At 37.1% G+C, this 22,254-nt stretch overlaps 1 protein-coding gene across 10 annotated transcripts in view; it reads left to right on the top strand.

Annotated features, from left to right (window-relative positions):
* DOCK4 (dedicator of cytokinesis 4) overlaps nucleotides 1–22,254 on the top strand; it is a 236,737-nt gene that overhangs the window by 101,628 nt on the left and 112,855 nt on the right. For 9 of the 10 annotated variants that reach the window (XM_071803296.1, XM_071803295.1, XM_065836787.2 and 6 more), the window contains 4 exons: nucleotides 9,009–9,090; nucleotides 9,689–9,749; nucleotides 11,659–11,791; nucleotides 13,315–13,403. In XM_071803296.1, the coding sequence (XP_071659397.1) occupies nucleotides 9,009–9,090; nucleotides 9,689–9,749; nucleotides 11,659–11,791; nucleotides 13,315–13,403 (365 nt within the window). Of the gene's footprint in view, nucleotides 1–2,124; nucleotides 2,281–9,008; nucleotides 9,091–9,688; nucleotides 9,750–11,658; nucleotides 11,792–13,314; nucleotides 13,404–22,254 lie in introns of those variants that run through there. The other variant, XM_065836777.2, reaches the window with a different exon arrangement.

The raw sequence follows: 22,254 nt of genomic DNA, 5'->3' as shown, positions 1-22,254 counted from the left end.
CCTTGCTATCTGCACATCCAGCCTGTACATCAACAGGTTCTCTTGGAGGATCTTATGGGAGACAGTGTCAAAGGCCTTACTGAGGTCCAGATAGACACTGTCACTTCTCTCCCCTCATCTACCAGGCCAATAATTTGATTGTGGAAGTTTAGCAAGTTGATCAAGAAATTTTGGTTGAGAACCACTTGCTAACTAATTTCAACTTCTTTATGATTCTTTTCGTATCAGGCTTATCAAGCATGTACTTCATGCCAGAAATGTTATTTTGGGCTGATTTTGTTGTTTACGGTATATGTGTCTATTCTTCCTTTCCATGTCCTTTCCAGGCTCTTGATTCTTTATTTTATTCTAATGTTAAAGCAGAGAATGAATTAAGTTTGGTAATGTTTGGTAGGGCACTTTAAAACTAGATTTGGAAATAATTTTAAATGGCGCAATGTATTTCAGATACAAAAGCTGGACTGAGAGATAGAATGGTAGAATCTACGTGCATACACGCACACACATAAGTTGATGTTCAGATTTTTTGCTCCTCTATGTAGAATATCTGGTTGTTCAATATTTAATATTTGTGTTTCTGAATGCCACGGAAATTAAGAGACTTTATTAATAAATAACTCTACATAAAGAGAGGGGTTTGTTTCTACCATTATCTATGAGAATGAGTATCATTCTCAGGAAAAAAGTGTGCGTTTTTTTCCAGTTGTCTAAGGATATATTTTAACTGCGTCTCAGACTAAGTTACCTGATTTCAATAGCATAGGATTGCTGAGAGGAGTGAATGCTGACTAGAGAGGCAGAGTTTAGACTAGACTTTATTTTAGTTTTTCAGCAACATAGAATTTTTGTAACGAAAAAATGTATGTATCTGAAAGTGTGCTCAGTACAATACTATATTATATACTATACTCAATCTAAGTGCTCCGTATAATTTTTAATCTATCACTAGGTGACAGGCTACTCTGACTTTTCCCCTGAAATACTAGTTTTTGCAGTTTGTGTAACCTTCACTTCATTAATGCTGTTTCTTGGAATTTAGTACTTGGATACTTCAAATTATCCATGGATGACTTTTGTCTGGAAGTGGTCTTGAATCCTGACTTTCTGCATGCAAATGTACCTGCTACGCAGGACAGGGATTTGAGCTAAAGGAGCTTGCAGGGCTTCTGATAAGAACGAGCAATCCATGGGAACCAGAAGCCATGAACTAGCTCAGGGTTACCTTTCCTTTATAGTATTTCCACAAAAGCATAATCTGCATTTCCACTGGATCACAGCATAGGGTAGCTCAGTGTTTCGATGTCCTGTGCAGTGTGCACAAAAATATCTCATGTTGCACAGTATTAAAACTGTGCCACAGCGAATTACACAAAATCAATGCATATGTAACTATACCTCATAGATGCAGGAGAGATGAAACGTCTTGGCTTTTCTGGCTAGCAGACTCTTATTTTAAGAGTCATCTGTTCTGGATCAGTCACTTTTTACTCTCTTTTGTCCTTCCTTAGAAACAAGGTAAACTAAAACCAACCTGGTTTTATTTACTTCCTATTCATTCAGTAGGTAGTCCTTACTTTAGCAGGAGGGTTGAAACACCTAGAATGAAATGTAAAGGCCACTTTGGCAAGAGAGCAGTCACTGCTCTATTAACAATCCTTTACGCATTTGGAACAAAAATACCTCTTTAGATGAGTAGCGTGGTGTATGCATTTGTGAATGTGGTTGCTATTTTTTTTAAATTATGTCATCCTTTATATTGAGATATATATATATATATATATACACACAATAAATAAGCAGGCTTAATTTTTTCGTTATTAGCTTTAAGACAAAGCACATGATAATTTGCGCTTATGGACAAGAATGTATTTGGTGTGATTGTAGTTGGAAGTAAATACAGGGTTATAAAGAGTAGCTTAAAAGAGAAGCCTGAAATTCCAGAAACTTCGAAAGGTTCCCTTCAGAAAACATGCCTCATTTTTTCCAGTTATTCATGTGAGCAGAAAGATTCCTACATGCAGGAATATAGTCAGGACATACGTAGACAGTCAGCCTTTTCTTGGCATGAGTAGTGAAGCAGTAAAAGTCATAGGGCTTCTCTGCTTGGATCCTAGATGAGGAGAAATTCTGGAGTAGGAGTCATCAGAGGAGATTAACAAAAAAGTTATTTCTTGGTCCCAGTCAGTCTGGAAATGTGAAGGACGTGCCTCAAGTGAATAATACTTTTTCCTTCAGAATTCTGACTTGAACTGCCTGCTCTGGAGTTCCTCCACATCAGAGGTAAGAACACTAAAGTGCTGGCCCAGTCAGTGTGCCCTGTTAATTGCATTTCCATTTGTTGTTTTACAAAACAAAAGAGTTTTGAAAATAACTGACATGCTTACCGTAACTACTAGCTGGATCTGTAAAGTACTCAACATACACTAATCAAACATTGGAACGTGAGCCTCACAGGTACTCCATGAATATTCTGGCTAGTTACCTTACAGGAGGAAGATTTTTATTTAGGTATTTATTTTTATCTGACTCTGGTTTTGGCCTGAAAACTCATGTTCTGGATTTAGAAACTCTTCACGGGAACATACCATGACCAATGAGAAACTTCAAAATCAGTAAGCTGGTATCTTACAAATAATTCTGTAGCTCTATCCTCATTCTCCCTTGTACCTATAAATATTTGAAATTTTTTTAGCTTTCAGATATCAATAGCAAAATTATATTTTATTCACAAATAATTTTTTTTTGGTTGCTCAGTTTTAAATTCTCTTCAACAGTATAAGCAGATATGATTTATGTAGTGGGAAGAATGTGTATGAAAGAATGTTTGGCACAGCTGCGTCCTCAGAATGTTTTGGCCTTATAGTAGTTTCTCTAATAAATGTATTTTCTGCAGATTTATATTGCCCTTCGTTGCCAGGTGATAAAAGGGTTCGTCCTGGCTTTAAGAGGCTCTAGATGTTTTAATAATACTTTTTACTAATAATTCATTTAATCTGACTTTGTGCAGTGCCATGTAATTTGCTGTCATTAATGAGACATTTTTGATTAATTGCTCTTTAAATACTGGCCGTTCTTGAATTGCAAGAGAATAACGTTTTGCTTCAGGGTAGCGTTCCAAGTATTTTTTGCGGAGCTGGCATTTCAACAAGCCCATTTGCATTGGCCTGACTGCCCAGACTGGCCTGTTCAGCATTTGTACAGGAGCTGCTGCATGTGAATTTGCAGCAAAATAACCACGTTTGTGGATAAGTAAAATGAAGTAGATATGGTAGGAATGAGTTCCTAAAAAAAGGCACAAGTGTAGTCTAGCAAGAAAATGCTTTCGAAGTGTTTTGATTTTATATTTTATGGGAAGACAGAGCCTGGTTTTAATCATGTCTTTCAAATGCCCTCAAATCAAGAAGTACAGATATGGTATTCCCAGGTGTTGAGAGTGTGTTAGAAAGTAATTGTATTTCATAATGTAGCTCAGTTTCTCTCACAAAACCCCACATTCAGTGAAACAAATGTACCTACCTGTCTACTGTTTAAAAGATTCTTTCTCAAACATGATGTACTTGCTGTTGTTGGAGTAAGAGTTGTGCTGGCTTGCGTAGATCCTTGCTCTGATCTTGTGTACACAGATGCTTTTTTTTTAAAGCAAACCAACCGACCCAAGCAAGAAGAACCTGTGGTATCCATTAAGTCTCTCATGTGCTTTAACAAATAACCCTCTTTGTTCGTATTGTAAAAACTGAAAAGTAACAGGAGAAATAATTGTTTTTGATTGCCATGATGAAAGCGCTGCAAGGGGTGTGACCTGTCTTGTAGCTGGCGGAGCTTAGGAGGTTATGTTCAGAAAGGAATGCGGTATTAGAATACGGATATGTGCACCAGAAATGGCATATTTCTGACAGATTTAGGTAATGAATGAGATATATTCAACACTAGTGGTTTTCTGGTGGCTTTGCAGATCATCTTACGGAGAAAACAGTGCAGTCACACTTACTGCTCCCACAAGGTTTGGGCACAAAAGGAGACAGACTTGCTCTTTGTAAACCCGTAAATGGTGTTGAATAAATAGGAGCCCAGGTGGTGTTGGAGGGAGGGGATTTTCTTAAATGCTTTTGTTTCCCTTTCTACACAATTCCTTTTGCTCTTTTCAAGTTCAGTTTCTGTCTTTGGAGAGAGATACAGCAAATCTGCTTGTATCTGTGCTGTTACTTCAGTCAGTGACTAGGATAATAATCAAGACTGTAATTCAGCTTAAAGGATCTGTAGGTCTGTGCACTGATAATACTGTGCTGCAAAATGTTGATCTGTGGTGGCAGAGTAAGCTCACTATTACTGAGAGCTCCAGCTTCTGGTGCTTGTTGTTTCTTTAATTGTAAATACCTGCTGATACAATCCAGCCTGCTGTCTGTCTTTTAAAACCGTATTGTCATCTTTTGGCTCCTGTGGTACCTCATGAAAAAGAAATTGAAATTAATGTTTCCTAAGTAACTTGTTACTCTTTCCAAGAAATGTGTAACACTGCTTCTCAGTTAAAAAGAAGATGCAAATACCCAAAACAATGTAAGCTATGTTCATAAAAATTGGGCTCCGCAGTATAAACCCAGCATCAGAAAATGTTTTTCTTGTCCTTCCTCCATGTTGTCAGCATGGTGAGGAGACAGGAGGATAAACTTCAATATAACATCATAATATCATTCTGTTTGATTTATTTTTGTCAGTGTTAATGCTTTGCTCTTTATCTGAAATTGACCAAAATCTTATTTTTATAGTACTATCTTCCTTTTTTCTCCCCCTTTGCTCATTGCTACTTATTTTACAGTTAGAAATTTAGGTATGGTTTTCATAAGTGCCTGACAGAGTTAAAATACAGGGGCTGACTTACTGTGGAACAGCTTGTACTGCTAAATCATGTTTTTCTCTGATTAAGAATGTACTTTTAAGGTTTTATTGTCTTAATTAACATATGACATGTTGTACTACATTTCTCTTCGTTTCACCACTAGGTATGAGGGTAATATTTTGCATCTGATCCTGGTTTTATGAAGTCAATGAGCCTTTAGCTGTAAATGAAGTCTATTCAGATTCAAGTTCTTAATGAACGTCCATTAATGGTGTTCTGGAATGTGATACACTTGAGCTGGTGAATTATGTGGCAGTGTTCTCTTATTGTCTTTCATTATTTGCTTTAGAAATCACTGTAACTTATATTTAGGCAGAGAGAATTTATAAAGATGTCTGAAAGTGAAGCTGTACTGAGAACTATAACTATTTGATGATACAGCTTTAGTACAAGAATATACCATGTGGTATAAATCTGTCTGGTTCTTTTTTGATAGTGTCTTTATAAATCATAGAACAAGCAATCTGTCTAGACTGGTAACATGTGACTGGTAACATTTTCCTGCTAATACTAAGGAAATAGGGGTCACTTATGAAAATAGAACAGTTTGTGGCCATGTTTCTTTTAAATGTGTGCGTTAAGCCTGCAGATTTGGAACACATTGTTACTTCGCTAATACATGGGAAGTTACAGTACAAAAATCCCTTGTTGACCTTCTTAAATTAATCTCTCCAGCATTAGTTCTTTCCTTATTTTCAGTGGGAAGACAGCAGAGTTTAAATGTGTAGAGCATGTTTAAGTGGTGAGATTTGTGCTCATTAAAAATTCATTGCAATCTGAACTGGAATCAAATAATCTTAATACAAAGAGAAGGTATTTCTGCTTTGGGGTACTGCTGTGTGTATTTGCCATATGTACGTATGTGTAACTGACTGCTGAGAAGAGTGCTGTGTGTAAGATAGTAGCCCTGGGTTTAACCCTCTGGAGTTTTTGCTGCTCTTTGAAGCCAAGCTTTCAGATGTTGGGGATTCTGTCTCTGTTTTGTTTTAGGAAGGCTGTTTGCTTTCCTCAACCATTTTCTAACCTGTTGGTCTCTATAGAAATCTTTGAAATGCTATATAAATGCGCATGCTCTCTGTACTTAGAAATAACATTGCCATTTTTTTCTCATAATCCTCCAAGTCTGTTGGTAATGTTGGAAGATAACTGTTTTAATCTGAACCGTAACTGGTGCTGTGATATGTTTCAAGCAAAAAAAAAAAAAAGTATCAAAGCACTGCACAAGGATTAATATTTTTTTAATTTATTGTTTTCAATTTGCCTTTTTCATTGCTGCTGCATCCTATGCTTCAGTCAAACAAAATTTTAAATTCAAATGAGGAAATCAGATCTGCATAACCATTACATGTCTGCTGCAATCGGTGCATTTCTTTGTGGCGTGACAGGAGTCCTTGGCTTTTAATTGTGTTGTGAATTATAGTCTCATGGTCTGTGAGTGTAAGCAGAGCTTGAAATTTTCATATCGTAGTGGATAGTGAGTAGGAAGCTTTCAAAGATATGACTTTGTTTCTGCAGAATGTAAGCTTCTATAAATACAGAATACACTCGCAGTTAAATTCAGTATTTGCAGTTCATAGGTAAACTATGAAGATAGGTTATCCACAGCAAGCCAGTTTCTTGTTGGTTCAAAGAAAGATACCATTTGACATGTCTAGTGGTTGCTTCAAAGACAAAAGATGCAGTGAAATGATGATGTATTACTTCTAAATAGTTCTACAGACTGAGGATAAGGTGGTGAAATTCAGAATCACCTCTTATTGGCCAAATTTGTATTGATGCACCCCAAAGCACTGCAGGCTTCAGTGCACAGGAGCTGCATTGTTACTGCTGGAACAGAGTCTTTTTTCTCTGTATTCGGTTTTGCATGGTGCCCGACATAGTGGGGTTCTAAAGCTTTAGCTGCTTTGGCGATATAAATAATCGTTCTTGCTCAGTGTACAATAACTTGGTGTGAGACAAAGCTCTGCACTTTTTTTTTACTGTATTTTCCAATATTACAAATGAGCTAAATCTAAACGAAAGGGCAGAATTATTTTGAAAACCATTTTTAAATCAACAGCAAAATACCAGCTTGTTTCTCTGTAAAAATATACTCACATAAACAGTCTTTAAAACTCCATTTTAAAGTTTCCATGGAGACCTAAGCTGCAGAAGTTGACTGTATCATAAAACATGAATGTTCCTCAGAAAATAGCTTTTTCATGCACTTTGAGGTATTTGAGTTCAACTCTGCTATTCTTAGGTTCTGCCTTTTATGCCATCTGATAAAGAAGCTGCATAGCTAAGGATTGGACTAATGTTTTCAAAGAATAACAATGAAAAAGTCTGAGTGTTTGCACATTCAGCCTGGATAGCTGGCACATAAAAATATTCACCAGATGAAGCTCTTAAGAAATGTGCTCTTGAGTGTAACAGTGCTCTGGGCAGCATCAACAAGAACATAGCCAGTTGCTTAACAGAAGCGATCATGCCCTTCTGCTCAGTGTTGGTTAGATCGCGCCAGCTTTGGGTCCTTCAGTACAAGATCAATATTACTGAAGTGAGTTCAGCAGAAGGCCTCACGTTGTTTGTGGGCTGGAGGTCTTACCCTGGGAGGTCTGGCTGAGGCTTTGAGGGGGGAAGAAGCGGTTTTGAGGAGAGCTAAGTCACCCGCGGGTACCTACAAAAGGATCAATGGTGTATGGTGGGATAATGAGAGACAAAGGATATGAATTGGAATGAGAGAAGGTCCATCTGGACATAAGGAAAAAAAATTAGGACAGCTAGTGAAAAGGATTTTCCAGAGTGGCTGCGTGGTCTCCATAACGTGAAGGTTTTCAAGATCTGAATGGCTAAAGCTCTGAGCAAGCTAATCTGCCCTACAGCTGGCCCTGCTTTGGGCAGGAGGTTGAATTTAGAGGCCTTTTCAGGTCCCTTTCAATGAGAATGATTCTGTGAATCGTTCTGTGATCAATCCAGATTTTCTACAAGGCAAATGCTGCAGTAATAAAGATTTAATTAGTCTCTATTGAGTTGGATCTTATCCAGCATACTCCTAGTGATTTTCCAGTGGTATTTTGAAAAGCTTTGGATGGTGTAGAGCAGAGCTAAACCATGTTTAGCCTCAGGGATAAGCAGAAGAGGCGGGTGCAGCTGAGGAAAACCTAGTTGCACTTTGGCGATTTTGTTTCCGATTTGGGCATAAAAGGGCATCCAGACTCAAATGGCCAACTGGCTGGGGGTGAAAAAGGGAAACATATATAAGGGTTGCAAAGTCTTTGCTTTTCCCATCTTCCACATCTCTCCCTGTGGAAATATTGTTATTACCCCCTGTCCTATCATTACATTTCCTGTGAGGCTGTATCTTGGAGAAAATTATCCAAAGCATGAGCAGTTTGTTTTTTCATAGACTTAACCTGAATTGCTGAGTTGCGCAGAGGTTAGATCAGATCCATAATGGGCCTACTGTCAAATAGCACTGTTTCAAAAGGCAATTTTGCTTTCAATGTGGTCTTCTATTCTCAAACAAGAACTCTCTGAGTCTTCTTACTACCTGTATTAGTACTTATATCAGCTGAAGCACTTAACACCCACAGTAGGTGGCAAAACAGAATTCCAAAAATGAAATTTGCCCTGCTGGAACTTCCAAGACTCTTATAAGAATGCTGGAATTTGTGTACTCTAGTGAGAGATTTTGATAGAGTTAAGTAGGAAAAATGTCCCCTAGGATCATCTGCCTGTCCATGAAAAATAATGTTGGTTGAATACAAGCATGGCAATGTTGACATTTGTTTAGTAAGAATCAATACCAAAATGCTACACATCTAATTTCAGTTCCAGGATAAATAGATTTTATTGCTTGCACCTCTCTTTGTAGTAGGATATGCAATATCATTCTTCTAAATGACAACCACTCTTCTATTTTGTATTGAGCTTTCAATAATTTTTAGATGATTAAGTAAATCAACACCCTTGACTAGTCTCCTTTTTTTTTTTTTTTTAATTGATACAGTTGAGACTTTTAGAAATAAATTATTTATATCTTGAGGAAGATTACATCTAGAGATAAGATTAAAATGCAATATATTTTGCTGCAGTGTTGTTCAACATATCTGTCATATTTGTTTTCTTACAGTGAAAGATTTTTTTTAAGACTGAATAGAAATGGTTTGCCAAAATGTCCAGAAAAGCCTGAAAGACACTGTTCTCTCTTTGTGGTGAGTTCTTCCTATTCTCAATCTTTGTTGTTCTGAATGGAAAACAGAAGTTGATTACATTATTATTCTGTGGTTCACTTGCAACTGCTCTCTTAAGTTTTACATTGTTATGAACATCAACTTCAAAGGCTGGTTCAAGTGTGTTGCTTGAACACTCAAGCTGAATGTTTTCTGGTGATATGTGGACACTCACCTGAACATCCACATGGGTGTATGTGCCAGTCCTTCCCCCTGCAACAAGGACCAGTTAATTTTCCTCCTTGTGCGTTTTACACCCAAAAGATTGTTTGCGTAGCACTCTCTGTACTTTCAGAGTGTTAGGAATTGCACAAATGCTTTGCTGTTGTTTAAGGCATGCAGCGAGTGTCCTCCCACTGATTTTACTGCATTACAGCATATTCTAACCCATTCTAACCCAGTCGATTTGAGTGCATCACCACCAATTTCAAGTGTTAAAGGCATAATTTGTTAGTATTCTATTAATGAACTCACTGTTCCTTTATCACTGTCACTGGCAGTGAAAGCAGTGTGTAAAGATCTCTTTGAATGTCACGTTTTAAGCAGGAGTCAGAAATAATGAGGTTCTGATCTCACGCAGGATTTGGGTAGCAGTGAACTCAGGAAGGACATCTATATCACTGTGCACATTATCCGAATAGGTAGGTGTAATCATCTGTGAGTAGATAACTTGCATTTGTTACACTTGTTAACATTGTTGTTATATGACAGTAAATAAAAGAAAACTGCTTGGGGTTAGCTTTGGGATTTGTTAGATTAACTAGGCCTTTGAATAATTTTTTTGAAAAGAAAATGCCTGTTTTTTGATGGAAAAATTGCTTTGGATTTCTCAGCATTGTTTTGTTTTATTTTTCAAGTGTATTGCTGGGTTTAGATTCAGGACCTTTTGTTACTATAATAAAGCAAAATAAAAGTGTAAAATATGAACTGTCTAAAGATGGTGGAGTTGTCATTGGAAAGTCCATTCTTGTTCCAAAGAGAGTTTCAAGCACCTTTTGTTCATAGAAAAACTTGTCTGGAAATTTAATGTACCTAATTGGTATATCTAAAATTGTTCAGATTAATTCTGTGTTCTCCTTGAACCCCTTAAAAGGAGGAGATGGAAGCAAGTAGAGCAAGTCTCATAATAATTTTGATCCACAATGCTATAAGCAGATACCAAATCCTTTAGAACAAAGTGAAAGAGGAGAAAAGTGTATGTTTGTGTTAGGTGTTTATTTTAAGAAGTTATGCTCTGGATTGTACTGATGTGAAACAACAATCTTCAGGTCTGTTTCTGTTGTCTTATAGATATTGTTTTCTCTGTAAACTGTCTCTATAGTTTTATCATTGCAGTACTAAATACAAGTTTTCTTCCTATTTTTGAAAGGTATTTTGGTTTGAAATGTAGTGGCTCTAATGTGCTAAGTTCTGAAACAGTTAGTTATGAAATAAACACTATTTTACAGCTTAGAGGAATAATTTTTCCTTGCATTTTCATGCTGTTTCAGTGTTTCAACAGAATATTAAAATATGGTGGTTTGGTTTTATTGGCAAGGATTGGGGAAAAGTATGGTAAATTCTGTAATGCAAGTATATTTCGTAACAATGAATGCTTTAAAGAAGAATAAGGAGTAGAATTTTTCCTACTCTATGGTTTTCAAATATATTTTCAGTCAAGTTTATAAATGAACCACTGCAATATTAAAAAGTTAAGATTTCTATGCTGCGTGGTGTGAAAATGACCAATTACTTTCCTAGCTGTTGTGATGCATAGGAATATTTGGAGGAGGCATTGCCCCACAGTGACTGTAAGCATAGACTTCTCTTGTCAGACATTAAGACTTGTTGGGAAAGATACATAGCTGCCAGTGCACAGTTGAATGAAATGGTGAAAAAGAGGACAGTTTCAAATGCCAGGAGCACAGCTATAAGATGGATCAATTGTATTTGTGTAAAAAAGAAAGGACTAGGAAAAATATTCTGTTTCAAATCAGTTTTCCTCAGCTGCCATCTTTCTTTCCTTATCATAAATTGCTCTTCTGCCCTTTGTCATCTTTCCTTTCTGTGTTTCATCTCTACCTGATTTTTCTGCAGCTGGTTGATTATCCCCTTGCTAGCCAGTTGCCTGTTTGGAAACAGCTGTTGATTACTAAATTGGAAAGGCTCAGTCGTAACATCTCTTGTATGAATCTTGAGTTAGCAACAACCACAGTATAATAATTCTTATTGGACAGCAAATGTTGAACACTCCACTGTGCCTGACCTCTAAACTTAATCTGGTGATGTCATGAGTGTACTATTGCTTCTATCAGAAAATGATGTTTGAGCGGAGTTCATGAGAAGAGGAGCAGAACCTTTCAAAATCACCACATATGTAGTGGACTTGTACGTTTTGTTATCCTAACGTAGGATCAAGATGGACCAGATTTGCGATGAATATACTTGGCATCATCTGCTCCGACCTGTCACCATACTAAGCTGGGTTCCTCTCTGCCTCTCTTCTGTGGTTTTATGAGAGACAGTTCCCTGGATTATGTATCAAATATGTGTTTTTTTTCTTTTTGGCAGGACGGATGGGAGCTGGAGAAAAGAAAAATGCCTGCAATGTACAATATAGACGGCCCTTTGGCTGTGCAGTCCTCAGTATTGCAGATTTGCTGGCAGGCGATTCTAAAGATGACCTCGTTTTAAAAGTATACATGTAAGGAATGCTTTTTTCCTAATTTTTTAAAGTATCTTATAGTCAGTTTGCAACAGAAGCAGTGGTGTTAAATGCAGTGTGAGTAAACAGCTGTAGCTTGTTCTGTTCCAAAAAAGTGTAGTAGCTGTTGTAATTCTAGTTGTAAATTTATTATTTTTTCTTGGTCACAGTTTGGAAATTTTGGCTAATTCTACAGATGTGTTTATAAAGTGGGATAATGTTAAAGATAAAGTTTGCATCATTTTAGATCTCTGTGTATTTTCCACATCCTTATAAGAGCTTGCTCTCTTTTTATGCCTGCATGAAGTGCTTTTAAGACTTGTTTAAATGCTCCGTACTGTCTAGGCAGACAGTGGAAGTACTTCATAACTACAGAAAAAAGCAGACAGACTGTCTTTTTGTGAAATGAAGCAGTTATATAATTGGAATAACAAAAATGTAAAAGGCAGTTAGTGTTGGAGAATGAAAAATGGAAAATAGATTTTAAAATGACTGATAATATAGTGGATTTTGGCTGATAGTAATTGGAAGAAAGTTCAATTTTCTAGTTGTAACAACACAATGCATGTAATTTCCTGCTGATCTTTGACTTCATAGTAAGAATCTTTTTGTGGAGTGATCTGTTCTAACTATGTAAACCTGGGACACATTGTTGTGCACATGAGGAAATTCTACCCTTCCCAGGGTTAGCTCTCAAATCTTAAAGACATGGAAATCTTTCAGGCAGCATTTTTCCTCTCCTCTGTACCCTTCTGTGCTGAATTAGAGCTGCTGGAATCAGTGCTGCAGAAAAGCAATTTAGTGTGACAGTGGACACGTGAGCTGGCTCTTGTTTAGACTCCCAGGTCACTAAAGTACGTGTTTGCTGTTGCTTAACAAATTGTTAGATTTGTCTGCCTGTTATGTTTTTTTCACTCTTGCCTATTTTTTTTTTTTTAATAACAAAAACAATGGAAGAAGAAATATCACTCAAAACCGGATTTGATGCAAAGACTAGCTCCAGTCTAAACCATGAAAAACAAACCTTAGAACAATGGTCAGTTTTTCCGTATGGAAAAGCAGCTCTTTAAATGTAATTTGCTCTTTCAGTGACTACCTCCTGAAGACCACATCCTGTTTTAGATAACTTTGAAGTGTACAGCACAGATTTTTCTTTCTGCTAAGACTGATTCTGAGTCCTGTGTCTCCTCTTGGGTGTCACAAGATAGATTTCTGTGTGGCTTAGTGCTGAAGGGTCGATCTATACAAATGACAAACTTGGTCACGGCTGACTTCCTGGGCATAATTGCTCATATCTTTCTCCCACCCTTGGCACGTGAAACAGGTGTTTCCATGACGCCTTTCTCAAGTGGTAAGAGCACTCTCAGCCTTTCCATTGAGACAGACAGTTTCATGGGGCTTTACCAGCATCTAGTGTGTTATTAGTCTCATGAACAAGATGATTCATTTAGAGATACGTGGTGAAGCTGCTCTGAAAAACTTGCGCTCCTGTTTCATGGTTAAGATAGTTATAATTTTTCTAGGTGCAACACAGAGAGTGATTGGTATCAGATCCATGAGAATATCATTAAAAAGCTGAATGCACGTTACAACTTGACAGGCTCCAATGCAGGTGAGTAAGTTACCACATTTCTCTTTGCATTCTTAGTGTTTTCTTAATTTGAAAATGAAGTGGTTTTATTTCAGAAGGACTAATGTCTATGAAATAAATACTTTTTTACATTAGTTTTGCTGTTCATGTGCACTTCTAAGAAAAAAAAGTCACAGACTTTTCATCAAGGAACTGTGTAATGCAAACTTCTATTCTGTGCTGAGGAGCTACCATTTGCTGTGGAGTTCTGTTCTCATGTTGGAGCTGATCAGATTATTGATCTCTGTTGCCTGACATTTCTGCTTCACGTTTTCATTAGGGATATAGGACTTGCCATTGACATTGTATATTAAACTTCAGTTAATAAATGAACTGGGAGCTGCCAGGCTGCTGTGTGTTCCTATTGCTAGCTCTGTGTTCCAGCTGAGCAGGAGGCAGAGTTGATATTTAAGAACTTAACAGTAGTCCTCCATAGTCAGCCTTATGTCACTGTAACTGCCATAAAAACAAATTCAGGGGTGAGTCTTAAGAAGTGGGAGACAACTGACCTTTGTTATTGTGAGATGGTGGTTTGACCCATAGGAGATGTGGAATTTGCGTTTTTGTTTGTCTTTTAATACCTACTTTTAACTTTTTCTGAATGCTGTCATCCAGGGACACAGTCAAACTTGAAGTGAAATCTGAAATGGAAGCTTCTGAGTCTGTCATCCTTGTATTCAGATACTGTTTTGTTCCTGTGAAATGTTAATTAGTTGAAATAGATCTATAGAAAAATGTCATATGAACTAATTTTCCAGATTGTAATCCCTTTCATGTAGTAGACTTCATGCTTCTTTAACTTGATTTCAAACATGATGATTATGTTGAAAATGTATGTTAAACAATCTTCAGTGGATCACCAGGAAGCAAATAAAAGTTCATGTTATTTATAAAAAATGAAGTTATAAATATAACCATTTCTAATCCTTTTATTTTCACATGTAGAATGTGGCCACGTATATACATATATTTAAGGTTTAGAATGTCATACATCTTACTGGGCAATAAATACAAAAATCATGTTGTGGAGCACATTACGGAGTCAGTATAATGTTTGGCTTCTTAAATATGTTAAACATTAATGAAGAACAACATTCCCCTGGTTGTTCTGACTGTCCACACAATACCTGCTTACACTGTGATACATCACTTACCCTGTTTCATTCTCATGAAATAAGAGTTCACATTTAAATACCCAGTTGTCCTAGGAGACACTAGATAAATTTGAATACTCTTAATTATGCAAATACTCAACATGAAAGACATGAGGGACCATTTTTTTTGAGGTTACAGGGGCTGGAAACTAAAGCTCGAAAATTGAAGATCAGTTAGATTTTGAAAACTTTCGTCGGGGGAGGGAAGTGAATTAAAAAGAGCAGCACAGAATTCTGGTAGTGCATGTGGAGGTTGGAGAGGGAAGGAGGAAGCAAGCTGTAATGCCACTTTGAGTACTGACCAACTGAAAAATAAACTATGAAAGGCTGTTTACATTGCACATGTGAAATTTGGTCTTCCCTGATTGCTTAACAGCTTGAAAAGCCACTTGCAAGGCTTTAGGAATATGTTCAGATACTTCTGCTGACACCTCATGGAAAATATTGTTGTTACACTAGTTTTTATTTTTCCTTTGCTGTCTTTTTCTGTAATCGTATTGAATGTCTGGTTCTGTCTGCGTTGTCTGCCACCTTATAGTTGTCAAAAAATGAGAAAATCCTACATTACAGGAGACATGGGTCTTTTCTCTCTCAAGCTCTGTTGTAAGTATGAGCCAAATGTAGGAAAACTTGAATTTTTGGTTTACATAATACTTGCCCTTTTCACATAACGTTAAAAAGAGTTTAAAAAGGCAACACAGTAAACAAGTAACAGCAAATACTCTTCCAACTATTGTCTATCCTTTAGACTTGTTCCCTCTTCACATTCTGTCCTGTACAGTTTCTTTCAGCTCAGAGGATTTTTACACAAATTCTTTAGTTTCCACAAATTATCTCCCACTTATGAAATAGTTTATCAGATAATCTCTAATATTCTTCAGGAAAACCCAAACCCAACCAACCAACAACAACAAAAAGAAACTAAACAAACAAACCAACCAAACCTCTTAAGGTTTTCCAGAGAAAACTATAAAGGAACTCAAAATGCACTTTCGGTGTCTTGCATGTAAAACAGATATTCCAGGTCCATAGCATTTGTATATAGCACTCAAACCTCCACTCCCCAAAAAAGTACTTCAACATATGACCCTTCTTAAATACAGAATCCTCTTGCATCTTATTCTTAGTGTGTGTCTAAAAAAGATCAAATGAAGGCAAATGACTTTCATTTGTTAATACAGCCCATACAGGAGCAGGAGATGGGTGTTCATCCCCTTTCCTTTTCTCAGCGGGTGCAGGAATGGAAGGACTCAGTCTCACAGATAATTTACCATCATTTTCTAGAGTGGGAACTGAAAGGTATATTCTGCATGAATTTCAAGCAAAACAAAGACTAGAGTAGTAGGTAGTGGATCAAATTCCCGTTCACCTTTAGTCTTTTGGAGCTGGTATCAGGTATCAGCTCACTGGACACCTGGTAGCCCAGTGTAGGAAGTCAAACTGCTAATGCAAAGGCCAAAAAGGCCTTGGCTGCATTTAGTAGCATTGTTATTTCTTATGTTGAGTTTGTAGTATTTGTAGAGTAACTATTATTAGATCTACATCAAGGCTGTTAAACTCATTTTCACAGGGGGCCGCATCAGCCTCGCGGTTGTCTTCAAAGGGCCAAATGTAATTTTAGGACAATATAAATGTAACTGCTCCTATAGTCCTAAAATTACATTTGGCCCTTTGCAGGCAACCGTGAGGCTGATGTAGGCCCCGGTGAAAATGAGTTTGATACCCCCAAGCTAATTATTAAGCAAACTACATTTCAGTAGTATCTGGAGTGGTGCTGGCTTTATTTTTCTTATATTTTTTTCTTAGAATTAGAAGCTAGTTACTTTGTTTTAAAATGCAAAAACCTGTGGAAAAATGAATATTCTTGCATAGGGATCACACCTCATTATATCAGTCTTACGAGGAAAATAACACATTTCTACTTCTGTATCTGCAGGAACAAAGATTAGTGAAATGTATCCTACTGATATAGAAAACTGTTACTGGCTTATCTCAAACCATGTAAAATCATCCTTTATCCCCATATAGTATATTTTAGATAGTGAAACCTAGCCAAAGTTATCACTTTCATGTCAAAGATTGGGCTTCTCCTAAATGCCAAAATCTCCTTTTAGGGTTTGCGGTGTGGGTCATAGTTGAAGATCTTATTCTTTGCGTCTGTCTGTGAAACTGTACTCTGGACCTTTCTTGGTCTACAATAAACAAATAGTATTGGATGTGGGCTGCTTTTCTCTTTAATAAAGCAGGCAGTAATGCACAAAGTGCCTTGTAAACTGTTATCGATCATATAATAGCTGCTTCATTTGACCACAGAATTACTGTGCCATGAGTGAACCTGTTGATTTTTAAAATGATTTGAAGTGCATTTTAGGACAAAGGGCAAGAGAGCAAGGCCAAATCTGATTGTCATTAAACGTGGTTATATACAAAAATAAATAAGAAATGGAGAATGCAACTCCAATTGTATATACTTATGCAAAGTTATGGATTTTTTTTTCTTCTGATTTTCAGCATGGGTTTATCATGTGCAACTTCATATCCCTGCCTATGACGCGACCTTTTTTTTTTCCTCCAGTTCTTTAGGCATTTAAAAGTTGAAACGTAGTTATTTTTAATACAGCACTTAAGGAGATAAAGCATGTCTAGTAATTGCAACAGTCTTTTATGTCTAGTGTTTGGAGCAGTCCTTTGGGTGCTGAAGGTAGAGGGTTCTTGTCCACAAAAATTGCCCACTTATGACTGAGCAAGTTAAACCGTGATGGTTCTTACCGCAATGCCATCAGCATCTTCAAAGTACCTCCTTAGGCACAAGATCTTCCTGTGGGCACCTAAAGCTCAGGTAGTTTTCATCTCCACCACTGCTTGAAGGTGAGAAGGAGGTGGGTGGCTGGGTGCACCCAGGACACTTGCACCATCAGGATACGAGTGCTCTAGATTTTGCTTCCTGAGCGCTAGGCTGAAAAAAATGCTGGAGGTGATTGCTGTGACTCTCATGACCCTGCTATTTCAGGGAATGTATAAATATTCACTGGGTTTAGCATAGGAATTACATACTGCAGTGTTTGAGACATTATTCAAAGACGGAAAATGTCTTGGTTCAGACTCTGATTTGCAGAAGGATTTTTCAGCCTGTCTCACGTGTCCCAGATGAGCATGCTAATCGCTTGGCTTCTCAGACTTCCCTGCAGCAATTATTCAACTTCATATACAATCAGAAAATATTCATTATACCGTAGGGAAAGTGAAAGTGCCTCTGAAGCTTGCCAAGTAGCACATGATTTTCCTAAGTGTGATCTGTATTCATGTCATTTTAGCAAATGCTACAGAGGAGAGATTTAAACCTTGATCTCATGTTACATGTGAATAGTCTCCCCAATGAGTTATATTATTAAAAGCATATTTAAAAAAATGAAAAATGCACTACAACTTTGTCTTTCTTCACCCTCCTTTCAGAAGAAAGACAGGATAGCTTAGTTTTAGCCTGGATCCACATCCAAGTTTTGGATTCCTGTGTGGATTGCACAAAAGTAGTGACTGTAGTGGGAGGGTCTTTTCTGTGCCATTATTTTGGAATACTCTGATGAACTAGACAAGAGTGATGTACCCTAACTGCATGTTTACTGAATGCAGTGTGGTGTATTCTGTGGTAGCAGTGCCAAACCTACATTGCAGCTCCACTGGAAACACTGTTAATTATACATTAATTTTAATTGATGAGTGGGCCTTAAGCTTTAGAGGAAACACATTCAGAATGGTGGGATTCCTCTTGCTGCTCTTGGCTTGACCATGATCTCTTCCTTTTGGTGGCAGGGTTAATTTTTTAGCTATTGCATAGGGAGTCAAAATACAGCCCTTGAAAAGTCTGCGTAAATAACATCTTCTTGCATACAGCTTAGCTCATTTAGAGAAAAAAAGAACTTACTATATTGTATCTAGTAGTTGGCAGGAACATGGTTGTTTAAATATGGTAGAGGCAAAACCTGAATTGGGAGGCTGTTTTTTAAGACAGATCCAAGCTGTGGTTTGATTTTAAAAAGATTGTCTTAAGTCTGTCAGCCACAAACTGTTAATTTGTTTCTTTAAAAGACAAAGATGCATTAATAGGTTTTTCAAATGAATAGTTTACTGCCTGTAATAAATTCAAACTTGTTTCCATTTACCTGTGCAAAAATCTGCAGACAGAGGGTCATCCAAACGGAAGTAGACTGGTCAATAAATGGGCAACTGCATGATGCAGTGATTGAAGCATGGGGGGTTCGAAGCCCATGCTGTTGACAGATGTTTGGCAAGAATCCCATCATAAGGAAGGAAAAACTGACATCTTAGGGGGGAAACTTATTCATCAAATCATATAGTAAGTTAGGTTAGAAGGATCCTCAGAAGGTTATGTGGTCCAACACCAGTTCAAAGAGGAATCAACTTCAAAGTGGAATCAAATTTTTTTGAAGTTCAGTGAGGTTGCTCATTCAAAGGCAGATTTCATGACACTGCTAGCATTTTCATTTAACCAGACAAAAGCAAGTTTCATAAAACAAGCATCTGTGGTTTTATGGAGCTATTGTTACCTTACATGTGGGGTTTTTTCCCCAGCGTATGTGTCAGTTGATACTAAATCTCAGTCTGGCTCAGTGGCTGTATGAGAGTCTGATGGGAAAGATGAGTTAAACCAACCCAATGCATGAGCTCATCTGACAAGATGCAAGTTCTGAGACAAATGTGGCAATGGTGGCATTTGAATAGAAACACCGGTGTGTGTTTTGGGGCACTATGTGACTTCTTAGACCTATATACGTGCAGTCAACAGCCTCTTGACCCTCTAATAATGTATTTTCTCTATGGTTACCATCAAACAGCGAGAAACAAACAAACAAAACGGGTGGAAAACCTGTTTTGGCTGTTGTATCTCCTATTTTATAGAAACAATGCAATGGAGAAACTTCTTTGAGGGTGCCAGAGCACTGGAACAGGCTGTGGAGTCTCCTTCTCTGGAGACATTCAAAACCCAGGTTTTAGCAGGTGGGTTGGACTAGATGATCTCCAGAGGTTCTTTCCAACCCAATCCATTCTGTGTTTCTTGTCATCAGGGTTCACAGATGTGTCAATGATGCTCTCAAGTGGGTTTTGTGTGTACACATCACTAACATTTAAATAGCAAGTACGTTTGTTTAATTACTCTAGTTCTGTGACAGTTTATTAACCTGTCAGTTTTAATCTTTGTTGCGTTTTGTGACAAGGAGATTGTGTATTCCATTTTGATGTGTTTAAGAATTAGATGTCACTGAAGACTATTTGAAATACTTTCAAAATAACAATAGTGCTTATATGTGCTTCACTAAGTACACAACGAATTAAGGCATTCCTACTAAAGCTGAAAGATTAAATATGGAGAGAATTTTACACAGAAATTGTTCAAGATCATCTGGCCCTTGATGACCACTTTGACATATAAAAAAATCCTTAAAGGTGGCAGACTTATAGACCAGTCACATGTATGTTTGTACATTTTTACAGCAGTTGAAGCTTGTATTGTTGTGAAAGTTCTGTCTTTACCATAGGGGTTTCAAAAATCAAGTTCAAGGTAGACTTTTGATCTAGTTATCTGTAAGTGTCATACATAGAGTGTGATTTGTAGACTGTGCTGGACATAAAGGCTCTAATGAAGTTAAATTCATGCTATGCACTTGGGTGTTGCTAAAGGACTTGTTTTTAGAGAAGAATGAAAAATGTGCCGTCATCTTACTGACAGGGGTATCTTGTATCCAGTAGACGCTAATGACTTGTTGTTCGTCTCAGTACTTCAATTATGCATATGATTGAAATGGCATCCAATTTAAGGACTGAAATTCTGAACTAAGGCTACATAATGAGAATAGCTGGCTTATATTTCCTTCTGAGAGTTGGGTTATGTTTTAGCAGTGAGGTTTTTGTAAGCCTTTTCAAAAAATTCATTCTGCTCGTTACTATTCAGTACTGTTGTTGACTTCATTTACTTCATCTACCAAAAGAATAAAAACTCTTAAGACTCCTTCAGATGATAAATAATAGAATATATATGCATGATCTTAGCTCCTTAAAGTGTTATGTTTACAAATTCATTATGAATGTTACCTGGGCTTTTCTGGTGGGGGGGATTTGGTTTTTTTAACACTCTCTTTCGGTCCCAGTTAAACATTTACTGTTTCTTTATTTGAAATAAGACACAATTGGAGTGCCAGTAGCTAACAATGACGTGAAAGCTATTTACATGGCAAAGCTGCACTTCATGAAGAAGAAAATAACAGGTGTTTCCCTGGAACCTTTTGTCCGTAATTTGCACTAGAAGCGAAATAAAATGCTTATAATTGTAAAATCGAGTATTTTGTGCACTGCCTAATATTCTACATAATAAAATACTATGTAAAAATGTAATTTTACAAGTTTTTGAGCAAGATGATTCACCTTACAATGCGACAATGTAGCGCGGAAGTGGGTATTGACATGTGAGTATTGTTAATAGAAAAGGACATCGGTGGGCATACTAAAGTAAGAACTGGAGAAATTATTGCTGATATCTCTGTTGTCTGTGTAAGGAGTTTAGACTAGATAGTTATTTGGCCTTCTGGTCCTTTAACCTTCATCCTGTGGTGATTGTGTCAAGAAATACTTGAAGCTCTACCACCTCCTCTGTGAAGAAATTCCAAGCCAGTTTTCTTGTATAATGTAATGTAATTTGCATTTAAGTGTTTATGTTCCATGTGAAGAAAAACAAACAAACAACCAGCATTCCACACTTGAGGGCAGTTCTGGCCAAAGCCTGAAGTACCAGAGCTCATTTAATTCATGAGCTCCAAGAATACTGTCAAAATTTTGCAAAGGCTGTTTTTCTTGCCTTTTAACTGAGCTGAAAAAACAGAACTTAAAGCTGAGGAGAAGAGAAAGAGTTTGGAGTTTCCTTTGATAATTCAAAGTAATCACAATCAAGGCTTTAACAAGGCCAGTGAGGATTGAATCTACCTCTCCTTTTTTCGTCTCTGTTCCCAGACTGTAGTTTGTGGGATTTAAAACATAGATTTTGCTGTGGCCAAATTGCACAAGATTTATACGATTATTTTTCCTAGATCTCATTAAATCAATAAATCATTTGTTTGCCAATAACATTATGGAAATCTACTGGTTTTATCTTTGCAGTGATAATTTGACCACTTAAAATACTACCAGAAATGGGAACACCTGTATACTTTCAGATCACTTTAACACCCTTAGGCAGCTTTATTTGGACAGATGCCTTATTTTATTACGTTTCTTAAAATACAAACAGTGCTGAGTAGCATTCTGTCCGAGTTGTGTTTTTGGTTTCTTTTTTTCCTGTCGGCTTCCTGAGCAGCTGGTAGGCATTTTCTTCTCAATATGATCTAGGATTCTCTGCTGCCAAGAGATAGAAGCTAAATGTAAATGCTTTCCCCTCCCCCCAGAAGCTCAAATGCAAATAAGCAGTCTGCAAGTGTAATGAACAGTTGCCTTTTGTCATAACTAAATGCAGGAATCAATAATGCAGTATAAAAGCTGTTTAAAGGTAAAATGACCGATCTAACAAAAATCTGAAATGCTGATTCAGCAACTTGTCATTTTTCAGCATTCTCTTTCATCCTAATGTTAAAAAATAATCTGCGGTGAGCTATGGTAGAATTTAATTGTGAGAA

The sequence above is a fragment of the Patagioenas fasciata genome, chromosome 1 (assembly GCF_037038585.1).
Source record: "Patagioenas fasciata isolate bPatFas1 chromosome 1, bPatFas1.hap1, whole genome shotgun sequence".
NCBI classification, from domain to species: Eukaryota; Metazoa; Chordata; class Aves; order Columbiformes; family Columbidae; genus Patagioenas; species Patagioenas fasciata.
This window is presented reverse-complemented; position numbering and strand designations above follow the sequence as displayed.